At 45.7% G+C, this 20402-nt stretch overlaps 1 protein-coding gene across 1 annotated transcript; it reads left to right on the top strand.

Moving 5' to 3' along the window:
* The first annotated feature begins 1128 nt into the window (after positions 1–1128).
* On the top strand, positions 1129–14514 carry LOC110165455 (inward rectifier potassium channel 16-like). The gene is made up of 8 exons (XM_055149962.1): positions 1129–1212; positions 7299–7418; positions 7476–7592; positions 7639–7698; positions 7818–7827; positions 7899–8286; positions 10024–10624; positions 12570–14514. The coding sequence occupies exons 1-8, from the start codon at positions 1129–1131 to the stop codon at positions 12846–12848; spliced, it is 1659 nt and encodes a 552-aa protein (XP_055005937.1). The 3' UTR covers positions 12849–14514.
* The last annotated feature ends 5888 nt before the right edge of the window (positions 14515–20402 follow it).

The following is a 20402-nucleotide window of genomic DNA, read 5'->3' as shown; positions in this document are numbered from 1 at the left end:
CCCCTCCCACTAGTGTTAGCAACAGGTTTGATTGACAGCTGGTGCATTTCATTCACAAAATTCTAATCAAATTTGGAAGCTGAGTCCGAGTCCAAATGTGCTTGAGTCTGAGACAAGACTAAGACCACGCACCATCGAGACCGAGACCAGACCGAGACCACGCACCATCGAGACCGAGACCGAGACCAGACCGAGACCAGACCGAGACCACGCACCATCGAGACCAGACCGAGACCAGACCGAGACCACGACCAACCATCGAGAGACCGAGACCGAGACCGAGACCACGAGACCACGCACCATCCGACCAGCACCGAGACCAGACCGAGACCACGCACCAATCGAGACCGAGACCAGACCGAGACCACGCACCATCGAGACCGAGACCAGACCGAGACCACGCACCATCGAGACCGAGACCAGACCGAGACCACGCACCATCGAGACCGAGACCGACCACGCACCATCCGAGACCGAGACCACGCACCATCAAGACCGAGACAAGACCACGCACCATCAAGACCGAGACGAGACCACGCACCATCAAGACCGAGACAAGACCGAGTCCAAACTGTGCTTCAGTCTGAGACAAGACCAAGACCGTTGAAAAAAAAAGGGGTCTGGAGGCCGGCCTCAAGACTAATCCCGGTCTACAGCACTAGAATTTACAGTTGTAAATAGTTAATTTAAGTCGTATATTTGCTTAAGTAAAGTTTTAATATACTTAAAAAGTTAATCGGCGTAAACAGGCAGGTCAGACGGTGAAGATAAAGATTTTTTAACCAATAGTTTGTGTCAGACAGTAAGATCGACCCATTCTTCTCATATGAAGACATCGTTTTTTTGCAAAAACTATTTCCTGTATAAAAACAACGTTTAGTTATGATAATTATTTGGCCCTACTCATCCCAAATATCAAGGAAAATAAAATGCACACCAGACAAAAGGTCGGGTCTCAAGAGGTTAATACAAAGATTTAAGAGCAAATTTGAAGGCCACAGCAGCAGGTGCAGAGAGACGAGCCACAACTGTTCAATATAAACAAAGTGAACGAGAGTCTGTGGAAGCTCGATTCTGACAGAAAATTAAAAAAAATAAAAGTCTCACAGAAAATCCTCACCTCTGGTCATGAGCCGAAAGGACGAGATCCTGATCCAAGCGACACAGATGAGTTTCCTCCGCTCGGTGTCTGGACGCTCCATTAGAGACAGAGTGAGGAGCTCGGAGTAGAGCCGCTGCTCCTCCACGTGGAGAGGAGCGGCTGAGGGGAGGACGTCTGTTCTGATGTCTCCTGGACGTGTCCCTCAGGAGGTGTTCATGTCCCACCAGGAGGAGGCCCCGGGGAAGACCCAGGACACACTGGAGGGACGATGTCTCTGGACTGACCTGGGAACACCTCGGGGTTCCACAGGAGGAGTTGGAGGAAGTGTCTGGGGTGAGGGAAGTCTGGGAGTCCCTGTTTAGACTGATGCCCCCGAGACCCGACTGCAGATAAACAAAAGAAAATGGATTGATAGAAGCCTCACAGAAAGTCATAATTCTAAGATTAAAAGTCATAATTGTGTTTTTCTGTGAAGTTTCCACTCGGTCAGAGTCGATGGAGCAGGAAGTGCTCCCATTAGGAATATCGATATATCGTATCTTTAATGTGATGACACAGTATCGATATCATGAGCTACTGTATCGATATATCAGCAAGAGTATTTTTAGGTGTGTTTTACTAAATTATTTTGTTACAGCTACAGTTTTGTTGCTTGTGGAGTGAAAGGAAACTCATTTATGCGACACATTTCACATTTTCACTGTTTTGATGATTAAAATGTTTGTGTTTCATATGAACTTTGCACAAGAAGAAGTGGTTTAACAAACACTTTTAGTATCATAGACATGATTTAGACTTTATTTTTTATTGAACCGTATCGAATTGATTTGAAATATATCATATCAAATCGAAAGTGCTGTATCGAGATATGTATCGTATCGTGGCCTGTGTATCGAGGAGTGTATCGTATCGTATCGGCAACTTCTTAACGATACCAGCCCTCGCTCCCATGTTCACTTCCTGTTTGGAAGCTGTGACTTTCACGTTACATTTGTCCATTTAAATAAACAGTCCATGGGTTTGACAAATCTCTCTCTCTCTCACTTTTCTCTTTCTTCTCTCCTCTTTTTTGTCTTTGCCCTTTCCCCTGCTTCTCCTCTACCTCCTCTCTCTCTCTCTCTCTTCTTTCTCTTTCTCCGCCCTCCTTCACTCTCTCTGTTTCTAACCTGACTTTCTCTCTGCTCTCTCTTTCCCCCCCTTCATCTCTCCGTCCCTCCCTCCCTCCGTTGTTCTGCCCTTGTGCCTTTGAGCCTCGGGGCCTGACCTGCTGTGGTCAAACACGGAAAAACACGGAAGAAACACACGGAACGGAACGTCATTAAAGCTAAGTGGAATCTAATGGAGCGGAACAGGCACGAGAGGACGACAAGAAAGAACGAGGGAGGAGGAGGAGAGAGGGAGGACGACAAGAAAGAACAGGAGGAGAGAGACGACAAGAAAGAACGAGAGGAGGAGGAGAGAGGGAGGAGGAGGAGAACAAGACCAGGGAGGAGGAGGAGAGAGGAGGGAGACAAGAAAGAACGAGGGAGGAGGAGAGGACGACAGAGAAGAGGAGAGACAAGACAAGAAGAGAGGAGGAGGAGGAGAGAGGGAGGAGGAGGAGGACAAGAAAGAACGAGGGAGGAGGAGGAGAGGACGACAAGAAAGAACGAGGGAGGAGGAGGAGGAGGGAGGAGGAGGACAAGAAAGAACGAGAGGAGGAGGAGAGGACGACAAGAAAGAACGAGGAGGAGGAGGAGGAGGAGGAGGACAAGAAAGAACGAGGAGAGAGGAGGAGGAGGAGGAGGAGGAGGAGGACAAGAAGAACGAGGGAGGGAGGAGGAGAGAGAGGGAGGAGGACAAGAAAGAAGAGGAGGAGGAGGAGAGGAGGAGGAGGAGGAGGAGGAAGAGGAGGGAGAAAGAAAGAGGAGAGGAGAGAGGAGAGAGAGGAGAGGAGGACAAGAAGAACAGGAGGAGGAGGAGGAGGACGACAAGAAAGAACGAGGAGGAGGGAGAGAGGGAGGAGGAGGACAAGAAAGAACGAGGAGGAGGAGGAGGAGGAGGAGGAGAAGAAAGAGAACGAGGAGAGAGGAGGAGAGAGGGAGGAGGAGGACAAGGAAGAACGAGGGAGGAGGGAGGAGAGAGGAGGAGGAGACAAGAAAGAACGAGGGAGAGAGGAGGAGAGAGGAAGAGAGAGAAAGAAAGGAGAAGGAGGAGAGAGGGAGAGGAGGACAAGAAAGAACGAGGAGAAGGAGGGAGAGGAGAGAGGAGGAGGAGGAGAGGAGAAAGAGAAGAGAGGGAGAGAGGGAGGAAGACAAGAAAGAGAGGGAGAGAGAGAGGAGGACAAGAAAGACGAGGAGAGGGAAGGACAAGAAAAGGGAGAAGGAGAGAGAGGGAGAGAGGAGAAGAGGAGAGAGAGGAGGAGAGAGAGGAGGACAAGAAAGAACGGAGGGAGAGAGGAGGAGAGAGGAGGAGAAAGGAGGAGGAGAGAGAGGGAGGAGAGAGGAGACAAGAAAGAACGAGGGAGGGAGAGAGAGAGGGAGAAGGACAAGAAAGAGAGGAGGAGGAGAGAACAGAGGGAGAGGAGTGAGAGAGAGAAGGAGAGAAGGACAAGAAAGAAAGAAAGAAAGAAAGGAGTGAGGGAGGAGGAGGGGAGGGGCGAGAGAGAAAAAGAGAGGGAGGGAGGGGGAGAGGAGAGAGGGAGAAGAAAGAAAAAAAGAAAGGGAGAAGGGGGGTAAGAGAGGGAGAGGAGAGAAGGAGAAGGAAAAGGAGGAGGGAGGGAGGAGAAGAGAGAAGGACAAGAAAAAGAAGGAGGGGGAGAGAGGGGACAAGAGAGAAGGACAAGAAAGAGAGGGAGGGAGGAGAGAAAAGTAGGAGGAGGAGAGGAAAGAGGAGAGGGAGGGAAAGGACAAGAGAGAGGGAGAGAGGAAGACAAGAAGGGGGAAAGATGGAGAGGTGAGGAAGGTGAAGGAGAGAAAGGAAAGAGGGAGGAGAGAGAGGGAAAGAGAGGAAAGACGGAGAGAAGGGAGACGGAGGGAGGGGAGGGAGGGAAGAGGAGAGAGGAAAGGAGAGAGAAAGAAGAGGCAGATAAGGAACAAAAGGGAGAGAGGGAGGAGAAGAGGGAGAGGGAAAAGGAGGGGAGAGAGAGAGAGAAGAGAGAGCAAGAGAAAAGGAAAAAGGAGGAGAGGAAAAAGGAAAGGAGAAGAGAGAGGGAGATGGAGGGAGGAAGAGGAGGAGAAAGAGAAAGAGAGAGAGAAGGGAGAGAGGGAGAAGAGGGAGAGAGAGAGAGAGGAGAGATGGAGAGAGAGAGGAGAAGGAAGGGAGAGAAAAGAAAATAGAGAAATAAAGAGGGAGATAATGGGAGAGGAGGATGAGGGAGGAGAGATGGAGGGAGGGAGGGATGGAGAGAATGAAGGAACCTTCCTGTGAAAGTGTAATTCTGCGGTTTGTGGATGAACGGAAATCAGTGAAGGAAAAAAGAAGTGTGGGAAAAACAAACAAACAAACGTAACGGAGGACGAGAAGGTCAAAGGAAACAAGGAGATAGGCATCGAGGGGACAGGAAACAAACTAGGAGATAGGAAACAAGGAAAGAAACAAGGAAACAGGTAGTAGAGTATATAGTAGTAGTAGTAAGTAGTATAGTAGTAGTAGTAGTAGTAGTAGTAGTAGTAGTAGAGAAGTAATCGCAGTAGTAGTAGTAGTAGTAGTAGTAGTAGTAAGTAGTAGTAGTAGTAGTAGTAGTAGTAGTAGTAGTAGTAGTAGTAGTAGTAGTAGTAGTAGTAGTAGTAGTAGTAGTAGCAGTAGTAGTAGTAGTAGTAGTAGTAGCAGTAGTAGTAGTAGTAGTAGTAGTAGTAGTAGTAGTAGTAGTAGTAGTAGTAGTAGTAGTAGTAGTAGTAGTAGTAGTAGTAGTAGTAGCAGTAGTAGTAGTAGTAGTAGTAGTAGCAGTAGTAGTAGTAGTAGTAGTAGTAGTAGCAGTAGTAGTAGTAGTAGTAGTAGTAGTAGTAGTAGTAGTAGTAGTAGCAGTAGTAGTAGTAGTAGTAGTAGTAGTAGTAGTAGTAGTAGTAGTAGCAGTAGTAGTAGTAGTAGTAGTAGTAGTAGTAGCAGTAGTAGTAGTAGTAGTAGTAGTAGTAGTAGTAGTAGTAGTAGTAGTAGTAGTAGTAGTAGTAGTAGTAGCAGTAGTAGTAGTAGTAGTAGTAGTAGCAGTAGTAGTAGTAGTAGTAGTAGTAGCAGTAGTAGTAGTAGTAGTAGTAGCAGTAGTAGTAGTAGTAGCAGTAGTAGTAGTAGTAGTAGTAGCAGTAGTAGTAGTAGTAGTAGCAGTAGTAGTAGTAGTAGCAGTAGTAGTAGTAGTAGTAGTAGTAGTAGTAGTAGTAGTAGCAGTAGCAGTAGTAGTAGTAGTAGCAGTAGTAGTAGTAGTAGTAGTAGTAGTAGTAGTAGTAGTAGTAGTAGTAGTAGTAGTAGTAGTAGTATCAGGGTTAAAGCTCCAGTGTGGGACATTTCTTGGTGGAGTGTTTTTCTCGTTTCCTGAACAGTTTTTTCTTAATTCGCTCTGACGTCAACTGAAACCGGAAAAAAGAAATTATGGAAAATCATAATCCAAAACCACAAGAACATCCTCAAACAGAACCTCAGCAGGGTCAGGACCAGGTCTCAGGTCTGGACCAGGTCTAAACCAGGTCAGGACCAGGTCTGGACCAGGTCTGGACCTCAGGACCAGGACCAGGTCTGGACCAGGTCTAAACCAGGTCTAAACCAGGTCAGGACCAGGTCTGGACCAGGTCTAAACCAGGTCTGGATGAGGTCAGGACCAGGTCTGGACCAGGTCAGGACCAGGTCAGGACCAGGTCTGGACCAGGTCAGGACCAGGTCTAAACCAGGTCAGAATCAGGTCTGGACCAGGTCTGGACCAGGTCAGAATCAGGTCTGGACCAGGTCTAAACCAGGTCTAAACCAGGTCTGGACGAGGTCAGAATCAGGTCTGGACCAGGTCTGGATCAGGTCTGGACCAGGTCTAAACCAGGTCGGGTCTGGACCAGGTCTGGACCAGGTCAGAACCAGGTCTGGACCAGGTCTGGATCAGGTCTGGAAGGTCTGGACCAGGTTCTGGACCAGGTCAGAACCAGGTCTGGACCAGGTCTGGACCAGGTCTGGAACTGGACCAGGGACCAGGTCTGGACCAGGTCTGGTCTGGAACAGGTCTGGAACCAGGTCTGGACCAGGTCTGGACCAGGTCTGGAACCAGGTCTGGACCAGGTCTGGACTGGGTCAAAACCAGGTTTGGACCAGGTCTGGACCTGGTCTGGACCAGGTCTAAACCAGGTTTGGACGAGGTCAGAATCAGGTCTGGACCAGGTCTAAACCAGGTCTGGACCAGGTCTGAACCATATCTGGACCAGGTCTGGATCAGGTCAGAACCAGGTCTGGACCAGGTTGAACCATCAGATAAACCAGGTTTGGACCAGGTCTGACCAGAACCAGGTCTGGACCAGGTCAGAACCAGGTCTGAACCAGGTCTGGACCAGGTTTGAACTGTACTTGACCAGGACTAAATCAGAACCGGACCAGGTCCAGAGCAGGTCTCAACTTGGACTGAACCCGGACTGATCCTGGTCTCTCAGGTCTGGACTCGTGTTTTGGGCGTTCCCTGGTTTTCCTGTAATCCTCGTGCGTTCGGACCAAATCCAAATCGTCTGATCGGAAATCGGAGAAAAAAAAAATTAAGTTGTTTTGAAATTACAGTAAATTATTCAGATTCTGTTTTGTGTTTTTTGTGGTGAAGGTTCACGAGAAAAACGGGAAAGACTCGGATCATTTAGAACTTTACATCAAACTCTGGCCCAGGCCTCTTCTCCGCACACATCAAGTCTCCTTTTAGACCTGGTTTAGTCCTGGTTTAGTCCTGGTTTAGTCCTGGTTTAGTCCTAATGTTACAACTCATAATTTCTCATGTTTACTGCTTCGGTCATGGTTTAGTTCTGCTTTGGACCTAGTTTAATTCTGAGTTAGTTCAGTTCTAGTTTAGTCCTGGTTTAGTTCTCGTTTAAATCTGGGTTAGTCCAGTTTCAGACCAGGTTAGTACTAGTCTAGTCCTGGTTTAAATCCAGATCATTCTGTTATAATTTGGACATTTTAGATCAAAATATTCATCTAAAACAAGTCCATTCCAGAAACCTGTTCCTCAGGTTCCTCTGTATTCCTCAAATCCTCTGTTCCTCAGGTTTCTGTCATCTCCTCAGGTTCCTCTGTATCTCCTCAGGTTCCTCTGTGTCTCCTCAGGTTCCTCTGTGTCTCCTCAGGTTCCTCTGTATCTCCTCAGGTTTCCTCTGTGTCTCCTCAGGTTCCTCTGTGTTCCTCAGGTTCCTCTGTCTCCTCAGGTTCCTCTGTGTCTCCTCAGGTTCCTCTTCCTCAGGTTCCTCTGTATTCTCCTCAGGTTTCCTCTGTATCTCTCAGGTTCCTCTGTATCTCCTTCAGGTTCCTCTGTATCTCCTCAGGTTCCTCTGTATCTCCTCAGGTTCAGGTTCCTCTGTATCTCCTCAGGTTCCTCTGTGTCTCCTCAGGTTCCTCTGTATCTCCTCAGGTTCCTCTGTATCTCCTCAGGTTCCTCTGTGTCTCCTCAGGTTCCTCTGTGTCTCCTCAGGTTCCTCTGTGTCTCCTCAGGTTCCTCTGTGTCTCCTCAGGTTCCTCTGTCTCTCCTCAGGTTCCTCTGTGTCTCCTCTGTTCCTCTGTATCTCCTCAGGTTCCTCTGTGTCTCCTCAGTTCCTCTGTGTGTCTCCTCAGGTTCCTCTGTGTCTCCTCAGGTTCCTCTGTGTCTCCTCAGGTTCCTCCAGGATGTCCAAGGCTCAGTATTGTTCCGTGAACTCCTCTGAAGCCCCGCCCCCCGCCCCCTCTGGCCACACCCCCTGCTCCCGTCAGAGGTTCGTGCGTAAAGACGGCTCAGGTAACGTGATTTTCCGGCACGTTCCGGAGGAGTGGCTGCTCCTGGTGACGGACATCTTCACGACGCTGGTGGAGATCCGCTGGAGGGTGATGTTCCTGGTCTTCGCTTTGTCCTACATCCTGTCGTGGATGTTCTTCGGGCTGCTCTTCTGGGTCATCGCCATCGCCCACGGGGACGTCCAGAACCCGACCTCCGACCCCTGCGTGTACGAGGTCAGGAGCTTCACCGCCGCCTTCCTCTTCTCGCTGGAGACGCAGACGACCATCGGGTGAGAACCTCCAGGATAATCTGAGGGTAGAGACCACGAGAAAAAATGTCTCAATTGTTTAACAAATTCAAAGATGAGGCGCATTGAATTCTGGGGATTTTAAATCGGACCAATGATTTTTTTCACATTTGCCACATTTACATGAAACATTAATAGACGCATCACAAATCTCGGTCTTCTGCTCATTGCGAAATTCATACTGGTAAAGATCTTAGGAAAAAGTGAGCATCAAACCTCCATGTTTGTTTTCCCAGTGGGATGTGTCTATTGTCAAAGTCGATCTTTTCAAGTCTTTTGAACCATATCACTTTTGTTTCTGGTTCTGATATTGTCATATTTTAGTTTTGGGATTCGGACATCGTTAATTGTGTGGATGTTGGATCCTAACAGCGGAAAACGACTCGAGAAATGTGTTTGTGAACTTCATAAATGCAAAAGTGAATCAGATGTGTGTGACTCAAACCTCCGGTCAAACTGTTTCTCTTCCCGACGGAATTGAAAACTAGTGAAAGGTGAAGGTGATGGGCAGGATTGATCCACAGGAAGAACCAAAAAGGAAACATTTGTCTGACTAAGGTTCCATTCAGACTGCAGGGCTTAACGCTCAATTCCGATGTTTTTGCGAGGTCGTTCACATTTCCAATTAAATGCGACTTGTCTGTGACTCCAGTGTGAACGGTAAACGGCCCGAAAGTGTCCCGCATGCACACTGGAGGACACGATGACGTCAACCGCAGCGAGCGTCTCTATGTTTACGGAAGTTGTGGCTAGTTGTGGCTTGCTAACGGTTTCCGCCTACTTCAGCGCAGAATAGTGACGTTTGTGTCTTGTTGATGACGTGTAGGTGGATGAATGTGACCTGACCGTTCACACTGAAGTCACATGTCAAAAGATCGGATATGTATCAGTTTCAGGAGCACATATCCAACTGGCCTGGGTCACATTTGAAAAAATCGGATCTGTGCCGTTCAGACGTCATTAAAAGATCAGATACAGGAACATAGAGGCCAAAAAATCGGATTTGGGTCACTTCAGGCTGCAGTCTGAACACAGCCTAAGAAATCATCCCGAGTTTACAGAGAACATTTTGTATGTGGAGCGACAACAAAACAAAACCCCGATCCCTCACTCAACCTTGTTTACGAATTTAAAAAGTCACCACCAAAGTGAAAGGCTCCAGCTGTTCACCAAGAAACACCTTCCACTGCAAAGAGACCAAGACGTGATGTTGCTGTAAAACCACAAGAACAAGAAAGTGCAGCTCAGTCTGTTTGTCTTCTGCTCCTCTACATTAACAAACGGGATTTTGTTTTGTCGTCGCTCCACATACAAAATGTTCTCTGTAAACTCGGGATGATTTCTTAGTCAGACAAATGTTTCCTTTTTGGTTCTTCCTGTGGATCAATCCTGCCCATCACCTTCACCTTTCACTATTTTTCAATTCCGTTGGGAAGAGAAACAGTTTGAACGGAGGTTTGAGTCACACACATCTGATTCACTTTTGCATTTATGGAGTTCACAAACAAATTTCTGGAGTCGTTTTCTGACGACTTCGTGATTTGCGGGTTATTTTTAGAACGTAACCTCCGTGATAAACGAGGGAACGCTGTAAACTCCAAGGAGAATATTTAAATTCTGAACTACTTAATTCCGAACAATTAATTCTGAATTTAAAAACATCATGTAAACGTGGTCATTATAATATTATCATAAACTGTAACTCGTCCGTTTCCATAGTTACGGTTTCCGGGGGATGTCGGAAAACTGCATGGTGGCAATCATCGTGGTAACGGTGCAGGACGTGATGAGCTGCTTCATCGACACCTTCGTCATCGGCATCGTGGTCGCGAAGATGGCGTCGGCGAGGAAACGGGCGCAGACGGTGGGCTTCAGCAACTGCGCCGTGGTGAACCTGCGTAACGGCGCCCTCTGCCTGTCGTGGCGCATCGGGGACTTCCGGCGCCATCACCTGGTGGAAGGAATGGCGCGCGCTCAGATCGTCCGCTCCACCTTACACTCCACCGGGAAGGTGGACATGTCGTACCAGGACCTGGTGCTGGAGCAGAGTCACGTGATCTTAGCCACGCCCACCACCATCACGCACCGCCTGGACGCCGCCAGCCCGCTCTACCACACCGGCCTCACCGCGCTGCGACAGGACGACTTCGAGCTGGTGGTGAGTTTCACGTACACGGACGACACGACGGGAATCCTGCACCAGACCCGCTCGTCCTACACGCCCAACGACATCCTGTGGGGGGCGCTGTTCCAGGAGATGATCCGAGTCACACGCAGGAACTACAGAGTCGACTACAGCCTCTTCAACCACACCGCCAAGGTACCAGACCAGGACTAAACCAGGACTAAAACAGGACTTAAAGGTTGTATAGAGGATTTTCCAAGGAACGAGAAATCCAGCGACTGTTTGTCCTTTTTCAAATGTTGCTCCTGCGTGAAACCACCCCCCTCCCCTACAGCTCCTACGTAGAAACGCCTCCTCCCTCCTCCTCCTTACGCCAGAAACAGGTTTGTTTACAGCCGCTGCACATGACTTGTAAACAACTAACTACAGTGTTGATTAGGCAAGACGGAGAAGTGAGGAGCGGGGGAGCGGGTGCGCGGACATTTCGTTCACGGACGAGAAGTGAGGAGCAGGAGAGGAGCGGAGCTGGGAGAGGAGAGAGGAGAGGGGAGCGGTGCGCGGAGATTCCGTGCCCGGAGAAGTGAGGAGCAGGGGGAAGAGCGGATCGGGCAGCGGGGACAGGAGCAGAGAAGGTTGCGCGGAGATTCCGTGCGAATGAACTAGCAACAACACGCAGCAGCAAGTGGACTCTTTCTTTGCCTTGAAAATTATGTTTTCAGACATAGGATATCGCTTTCGTGTCCTGAAAAACGTTTGACTCGGTCTTGGAAATAAAGTACGTTTTCATAATAAGCAGACGTTTCCTGTCCAGGAGTAATTTGTGGACCAGTGCGTCAGTCTTTAGACCCTGCGTCTGCTTCAGTTGCGCCATCGCTGGAATGAATCTACAAGAATCACCTTAGTTTGGTGTCGCTGCTTTTCCCCTTGTCTTCTTCTTTCAGCGACCTCAAAAACGGACTTTCTTTTGCGGCGAACTGCTCCTGGATTCTTGTCGCCATCGCAACAAACTTTGTGCGAACTGCGAGGAAGATATAGGTCAAAAAAAGCCACTAAGAACTGTTGCGTTGGTGGAGTAAACAGCGTCTGTGCGTCTTGCGTCTGTGGACTGCGTGACAGTCGTACATAAACCACGTACCGGCGGCGCAGGCAAGTCAGTTACACTAGAAACGTAGGGAGTTTGATTGACAGCCTGTCAGCTCACAGATAACGAGGCAGTGTCGTTATCTATTGGCAAATGTTTAGCCCCACCACGTCCAGAGTTGATGAATTTTTATTCTCTTTTTTTTGGTCATCATAATTACAAGGCGACTGCATCTCTATAATCTATCACTGACAATTTGAAACAAAAAAACAAACAAAAAAAATCCTCCATACAACCTTTAACCTACACCAGGACTAAGACTAGACCAGGACTATATCAGAAGCTACTAGAGTCGACTACAGCCTCTTCAACCAGACCGCCAAGGTACCAGACCAGGACTAAACCAGGACTAAAACAGGACTAAACCTACACCAGGACTAAGACTAGACTAGGACCAGGTCTAAACCAGGAGGAACTACAGAGTGGACTACAGCCTCTTCAACCAGACCGCCAAGGTACGAGGCCAGGACTACAATGGGACTAAACCAGAACTGAAACAGGACTTAACCAAGACTATAACAGGACTAAGACTAGACCAGACCAAGACCAGGGCTAAACCAGGACTATATCAGGAGGAACTAGAGTTTGATTACAGCCTGTTCAACCAGACCACCAAGGTATGACACCAGGACTAAACCAGGACTCAAACAGGACTAAACCTACACCAGGACTAAGACTAGACCAAGACCAGGTCTAAACCAGGTCTATATCAGGAGGAACTACAAACTGGACTACAGCCTGTTCAACAAGTCTGCCAAGGTACAAGACCAGGACTATGCCAGGACTAAACCAGGACTCAAACAGGACTAAACCTACACCAGGACTAAGACTAGACCAGGCCAGGATCAGGACTAAACCAGGTCTTTATCAGGAGCGTCTACAAAGCGGACAATAGTGTGTTTAATCAGACTATGTACGAAACCAGGACCATAACAGGATCAGGTCTAAACCAGGTCTAAGTCAGGTCTAAACCAGGACTAAAGTCTGTTGTTGTTTCAGGTGTTGGCGCCCCTCATGAGTGCGTCTGAGTACGAGCAGAAGAAGCAGCTAAGGTTAAACTCTCCTCGGCCCTCGCCCCGCCACTCGCCCCGCCACTCGCCCCGCCCCTCCCCGGGACCCAAACCAAAATCTGGTCTGGCCCAGGATCTAGATCAGGACTTAAACCAGAACTGGGCCGGCGAGCCCTTCCTGAAGCCTCCGACCGTCTCTGTGCAGCTGGTCACCGAGAAGAGTCCGAACCCGACAGAGGAAGAGAACGCCAAGAGACCAGAACTGTGAACGGACAGGGCTAGTGAGGGGCGGGGCTTATGAATCGGTGGGACTTGTGAGGGGGCGGGGCGTGTGAAGGGGCGGTGCTTGTGAAGGGGCGGGGCTGATGTGGGGTGTGGTGAAGGGCGGGGCTTGTGATACCAAGTAATACTATGGCAAGTTTTCCGTCTGTTACTGATAATGACGTCTGTATGAAAATCTGAGATAAACCGATATTAGTTTGGCTGATATTTGCAGTTTTGCACTTTTTTAAAACAATGTACTAACAAAGAACATGGTGCAGATGGGAGTGTAATGGTACAAAAATCACGGTTCGGTACGTACCTCGGTTTTGAGGTCATGGTTCGGTTCATTTTCAGTACAGTTGGGAACAGAATGAAAAACCATTTGCTATTATATAAAGAAGAAAATAAAATAAGTGCTGCTTGGTAATATTAATAAGTTAAATAAAATATTCTCAAATAAGCAACAAATGTATGACATATTTCAAAAATAAATTCCTTGTAAACAGTAAACAAAACTTTTCCAAAAGTAAAGTGCAGCACTAACAGTTCCAGCATCAAGTTTTACTCAATCTTCAGATTTTTGGTCAGAAAAACAAACTTGTCCACAGTGTCTGCAGTAAGAGCAGATCTGGGGGGGTGGGACGGGGGGAAGGGCAGAGATTCTGAGCTGGCGAAAGGCAACAGTGAGGACCACGGAGCGACGACCGTAGTTTTGCGAGGATTCTTGTGGTTTGGAAGGACATAGTCAAGGGCAGTTGTAGGCAAGGCGGCCGCTCTAACTATAAAGCGCTGCTGGAAACACTGCGCCAATCACCGACCAGTTCCTCGTAAATATTAAAGAGTCGAGCCTCCGTGTAGCTGCACATGTAGTGGCGGAATGTAAACACACACAAATTGTGCGAACTCACTCGTGCACAGACCTGCAGCGAACCGAACGTCCCGTACCGAAACAGTTTGGCACAAATACATGCACCATTACACCCCTAGGTGCAAATGAAAAAACGTGTCCTAAAAAACAAAGACAAATGTGTCATCATAAAATGTGCCTCAAATAGAGTCACCACAACCTACAGGGGGCGCTCTTAGTGTAACAGCTCATTATCATTGGAACGACTGCGGAAAAAGTTCGGATCATGTTTGTGTTCGTGGAGTAATGACAAACCAAGATGACAGAAAAGCCGGGAGCAGCTGAAGTGTGTGTTTTCTTCCGATTGACGTAAATCCGGTGGCGTCTCTGTCCAATCAGAACCTTCCCCACTCGCAGACGCTGAGACACATCAAATAAAGACGATTTAATGAGTTTTCCATGTAAACCTCAAAACGGAATTATTATTTCCATGTAAACGCAGCCAATTCGACTTAAAATATCCAAATTATAACAGAATAATTCACGGGAGTCATAGATCAAAACTGTAGCACTCGCACATTATATTATGTCCAGCAGAGGGCGATGTTGCTGCATAAAAGAAGCGCATGAAGCTTTAACATTCTCATCGAGTTTAGAGAAACACTGAGCTGGTTATGAGTTTGTACAAAAATAAAATGAGATAATTTGGCGGAAAATAATCCAAATTGGCCCCAAAATATCAGATTCTCAGCTATAAAAAAAAACAAAAACAAAAAAACACATCGGCCGATCTTTGATTAAAATGTGTGGAAATCTTTTACCTCCTGTTTATTTTTGTGGGAGTCACTGTTGCTGTGAGTATAGAGAGAGAAAATATAAATATATAAATGTGTAAATATGTGTAGGTTTTAGATTTTGCGTCTTTTTAACTTATAATATTCAGATTATGTTCGGTTATTTGACATTAAAGTTTGTGAAACCAGATGGATTCTTTCTTTTTCTTTCCGTCTTTCTGTCCTTTGTTGTCTTTCTTCTCTCTTTCTTTCTCTTTATTGTCGTACAGGCCGCTGGATTCTTTCGACATTTGCGAATCACAAACTCACAAGAATCCACTTCGAGAGATTCCGACCAATCACAGAGCAGCGTTGAGGTTTGGGGGCGGAGCCAAAGGTGAAAAAACTAAAATGAACCAAAACAAACAAACAAACACCGACACACGGACTTCAGCCTGTTTTCACCTGAACACACCCTGCGGTCGATTATTCTTCCGGTTTTCTGAGGAAGTTGCCTAGCGACACATGTGACACGCCCCTTTTCCTGGGACAGTGCGAGTCGGACCTCGGTGGTGGAAAAAATAGACTGAGCAAGGATTTCGAGTCAGAATCCAAGAGGCTCCGTCCACTGTGGCGCGTAAATATGAAGTGTTTTCATTGAGTTTGGACACTTTGGTGTTTAAATGACAATTTCAGTTAAATGAATGAAAGTGTCTGTGTTTTCATAATCATCATAATCCACCAAGTCCGACACGCCAAACATAATGATACGCTTCAAGCTTGAACGTGATGTCAAATTCGAGACCTAAGTGTGTGTCAAAAGAAAATCGAACGCAGGGACAGAATATTTGGTTTGTGCGAATTGTGCAGAGGGAATGTTAGACTGTTTATATAAATGGACAGAGCTAAACTCTGCAGTTTAAACAGGAAGTGAGCATGGATGTGCTTCCTGCTCCATCAACTGTGGCTCTAAGGCTACATTCAGACAGCAGGGCTTAACACTCAATTCCAATTTTTTTGTGAAATCCGATGTTTTTGCGAGGTCGTTCACATTTAAATGCGACTTGTATGTGATCCCCTGTGTGAACGTTAAACAGCCCGAAAGTGTCCCACATGTGACACTGGAGACACGACGACGTCAACCGCAGCGAGCGTCTCTGTGTTTACGGAAGTTGTCCAAACATGGACGCAGCATCGAGCACCTGGAGATTTTAAAGTTCCTCTCGTACCGGAGCCAGAACATGAACAACTGACTTGTTTTAAGGAGGAGATTGAGAAGGAGAAGGACGAGGTTTTTGGTCGTGGTGTTTTGTGGTTCAGTCCGTTGAAATGAACGTGTGGATGTGGAGACGGAGCCAAGAGTGGTGAGTGGTGATGTGCTTCACTTCAGTCACACAGAGTTCATTAACAATTTTCACCGACTTCAGCGCAGAATAGTGACGTTTGTGTCTTGTTGATAACGTGTAGGTGGATGAATGCACTTTGGCCGTTCACACTGAAGTCACATGTCAAAAGATCAGATATGTATCAGTTTCAGGAGCACATATCCAAGTGTCCTGGGTCACATTTGAAATAATCGTATCTGTGTCGTTCAGACGTCATTAAAAGATCAGATACAGGAACATAGAGACAAAAAAATCGGATTTGGGTCACTTCAGGCTGCAGCCTAACAGACATTTTTCACTATGGCCAAAAGTGTCTCGCTGTAGGTTTGTGGAACTTCCGGTTTAAGGTTTTCTGTGTCAAAATGTGTGTGTAAATGTGTGTGTAAATGTGTGTGTAAGTGTGTGTGTAAATGTGTGTGTAAGTGTGTGTGTAAGTGTGTGTTGTATTCTCCAGCAGTTTCATAAATCTGCCCCATCACCAAATCTTCAACCAACAAACTCCACAAAGGAGAAACATTCTAACATGAACAATTTATCCACAACGATCAAGAGAAGAAAGAACAAAACTTAAAGGCGAACAACAACGAGCCACATCAGTCAAGCACTGAACAAGTAGAGGTGTAACGATATCCGAGTCTCACGATACGATATCGTCATGGTATGAACCTCACGATACGATATTTATTGCGATATCGTGGGAAAGCTCACGATAGGGTATGGAGGCTCATGATTAGATGTAACAATATCCAAATCTCACAGTACGATAAATTCACGATGTACATCTCACGGTACGATATTTTCACGATGTACATCTCACGGTACGATATTTTCACGATGTACATCTCACGGTACGATATTTTCACGATGTACATCTTACAGTACGATATTTTCACGATGTACATCTTACAGTACGATATTTTCACGATACACATCTCACGGTACGATATTTTCACGATACACATCTCACGGTACGATATTTTCACGATGTACATCTCACGGTACGATATTTTCACGATGTACATCTTACAGTACGATATTTTCACGATACACATCTCACGGTACGATATTTTCACGATGTACATCTCACGGTACGATATTTTCACGATGTACATCTCACGGTACGATATTTTCACGATACACATCTCACGGTACGATATTTTCACGATGTACATCTCACGGTACGATATTTTCACGATACACATCTCACGGTACGATATTTTCACGATGTACATCTCACGGTACGATATTTTCACGATGTACATCTCACGGTACGATATTTTCACGATACACATCTCACGGTACGATATTTTCACGATGTACATCTCACGGTACGATATTTTCACGATTACATCTCACACGATACGATTTTCACACATCTCACGGTACGATATTTTCACGATGTACATCTCACGGTACGATATTTTCACGATGTACATCTCACGGTACGATATTTTCACGATGTACATCTCACAGTACGATAAATTCACAATAAACATCTCACGGTACGATATTTTCACGATGTACATCTCACGGTACGATATTTTCACGATACACATCTCACGGTACGATATTTTCACGATGTACATCTCACGGTACGATATTTTCACGATGTACATCTCACGGTACGATATTTTCACGATGTACATCTCACAGTACGATATTTTCACGATACACATCTCACGGTACGATATTTTCACACATACGTTTTCACACATCTCATCGGTACGATATTTTCACGATGTACATCTCACGGTACGATATTTTCACGATGTACATCTCACGGTACGTATTTTCACGATGTACATCTCACGGTACGATATTTTCACGATGTACATCTTACAGTACGATTTTCACGATACACATCTCACGGTACGATATTTTCACGATGTACATCTCACGGTACGATATTTTCACGATGTACATCTCACGGTACGATATTTTCACGATGTACATCTCACGGTACGATATTTTCACGATGTACATCTCACGGTACGATATTTTCACGATGTACATCTCACGGTACGATATTTTCACGATGTACATTCACGTACGATATTTTCACATCTCACGGTACGATATTTTCACGATACACATCTCACGGTACGATATTTTCACGATTACATATTCATACGATTTTCACGACATCTCACGGTACGATATTTTCACGATACACATCTTACACGGTACGATATTTTCACGATTTACGATCGACACACATCTCACGGTACGATATTTTCACGATGTACATCTCACGGTACGATATTTTCACGATGTACATCTCACGGTACGATATTTTCACGATGTACATCTCACGGTACGATATTTTCACGATACATCTCACGTACGATATTTCACGATACACATCTCACGGTACGATATTTCACGATGTACATCTCACGGTACGATATTTTCACGATGTACATCTCACGTACGATATTTTCGATGTACATCTCACGACATTCACGATCACGTATACATTCACAGTACGATATTTTCACGATGTACATCTCACAGTACGATATACGATATACATCTCACGGTACGATATTTTCACGATGTACATCTTACGTACATTTTCACGATACACATCTCACGGTACGATATTTTCACGATGTACATCTCACGGTACGATATTTTCACGATACACATCTCACGGTACGATATTTTCACGATGTACATCTCACGGTACGATATTTTCACGATGTACATCTCACAGTACGATATTTTCACGATGTACATCTCACGGTACGATATTTATTGATATATTTTGTCGAGGCTAAACAGCTAAAACTGTTAATATGCTTCTTTTTCGTCTTAAAATGCCTCGATAAGATTCAATCCAAAGAACTAAGACTTAAAAGTGTTACAACTGTTATTTCTTCTTGTCGTTTGCACTGAAATGGAGCAAAGGATCATGGTCTATGTAGTTCCCTCTGTGTTTTTTATCTATTGCTGCACAATAACTCTTCATTTAAACAAAGACTTGTAATCATTACTGTGATGGTTCACATTAAGAGAACTCTGATGATACGATATCACATTTTTTTTAGATGTTTGATTCAAACTGATCTCTCTGTGTTGCAAATACTGACATCATGAAATCGATTTTTAATTGTAATTGTAGAATGAGTCTGAGTGAACAAGTTCCTTCTGTTTTATTCATGATCATCACATTAGTTTTGTTCAGTTTGTCACTGACGCATCGTCGTTGTTTCCTTTAAGTTTTTGTCTTTCTTACCTTGATACTTCCTTCCTCCCGTCATCTCTCTCTCTGTTCTGTATCTTTGTTTTCTCTCTCTCCTCTCTTCTCCTCTCGCTGTGTCCTGTTTTATCTCTCCTCTCCTCTCTTCCCTCCCTCCGTCTCTCCGTCTGTTTCTGTGTGTTCTGTTTTGGAGTTCGGTGAATCAAACGTTAATGAAGCTTAAACCAAACAAAGACTGAAGCTAAAATTAAACTTTTATTTAAATAAAACGACTAAAAATAAAACAACACAAACACAACAGACTCCATCAAAGAACCAGGACTAAACCAGGTCTAACCCGGGACTAAACCAGGACTAAACCAACTAAAACAGGTCTAAACCAGGACTAAAAGGACTAAAAACCAGGACTAAACCGGGACTAAACCAGGACTAAACGGACTAAAGGTCCAGGACTTACTAAACCAGGTCTAAACAGACTAAACCAGGACAGGACTAAACCAGGACTAAACCTAAAAACTAAAACATGACTAAACCAGGTTAAAACAGGACTAAACCGGTCTAAAACAGGACTAAACCAGGACTAAACCAAGTCTAAAACTAAAACAGGACTAAACAGGACTAAAACAGGACTAAAACCAGGACTAACCCAGGACTAAAACAGGATTAAAACAGGTCTAAAACTAGGACTAAAACAGGACTAAAAAAAGGACTAAACCAGGACTAGACCAGATTTAAAACAGGTCTAAACTGGGTCTAAACCAAGTCCAGGACTAAAACAGAACTAAACCAGGACTAAACCAGGTCTAAACCAGGAAACAGGACTAAACCAGGTCTAAACCAGGTCTAAAACAGGACTAAAACAGGTCTAAACAGGACTAAAACAGGACTAAAACAGGGACTAAAACTAAAAACAGGAAAAACCAGGACTAAACCAAATCCAAGCCAAGGTGAAAAAGTCATAAAAATAAAAATATTTTAAAAACACATTTTAATGAATTTTCCACTGAACCGTCCAGAGACCAGAACCAGAACCAGGACCAGAACCAGGAACCAGGACCAGAGGACCAGGACCAGACCAGAGACCAGGACCAGGACCAGGACCAGAGACCAGAGACCAGAGACCCAGAGACCAGGACCCAGAGCCAGGACCAGGAAGGATTTAACTTCTGCACCTCTCTCTTTCTCTTTCTGTCTCTCATTTTCTCTCTCTCCTTTGTTCTCTCTCTCCTCCTCTTCTCCATTTTTAGCTCTTTCTCTCCCTCTTTCTTTTCTCTCCCCCAATTTCTTTGACCCACAACTTTCTCTCTCTCTCCTTTCTGTCTCTCCCCCCCCTCTCTCTCTCCTTTGCTCT

Source organism: Boleophthalmus pectinirostris, unplaced genomic scaffold (assembly GCF_026225935.1).
Source record: "Boleophthalmus pectinirostris isolate CB_2022bp ecotype Guang Dong unplaced genomic scaffold, ASM2622593v1 HiC_scaffold_14, whole genome shotgun sequence".
NCBI classification, from domain to species: Eukaryota; Metazoa; Chordata; class Actinopteri; order Gobiiformes; family Gobiidae; genus Boleophthalmus; species Boleophthalmus pectinirostris.
This window is presented reverse-complemented; position numbering and strand designations above follow the sequence as displayed.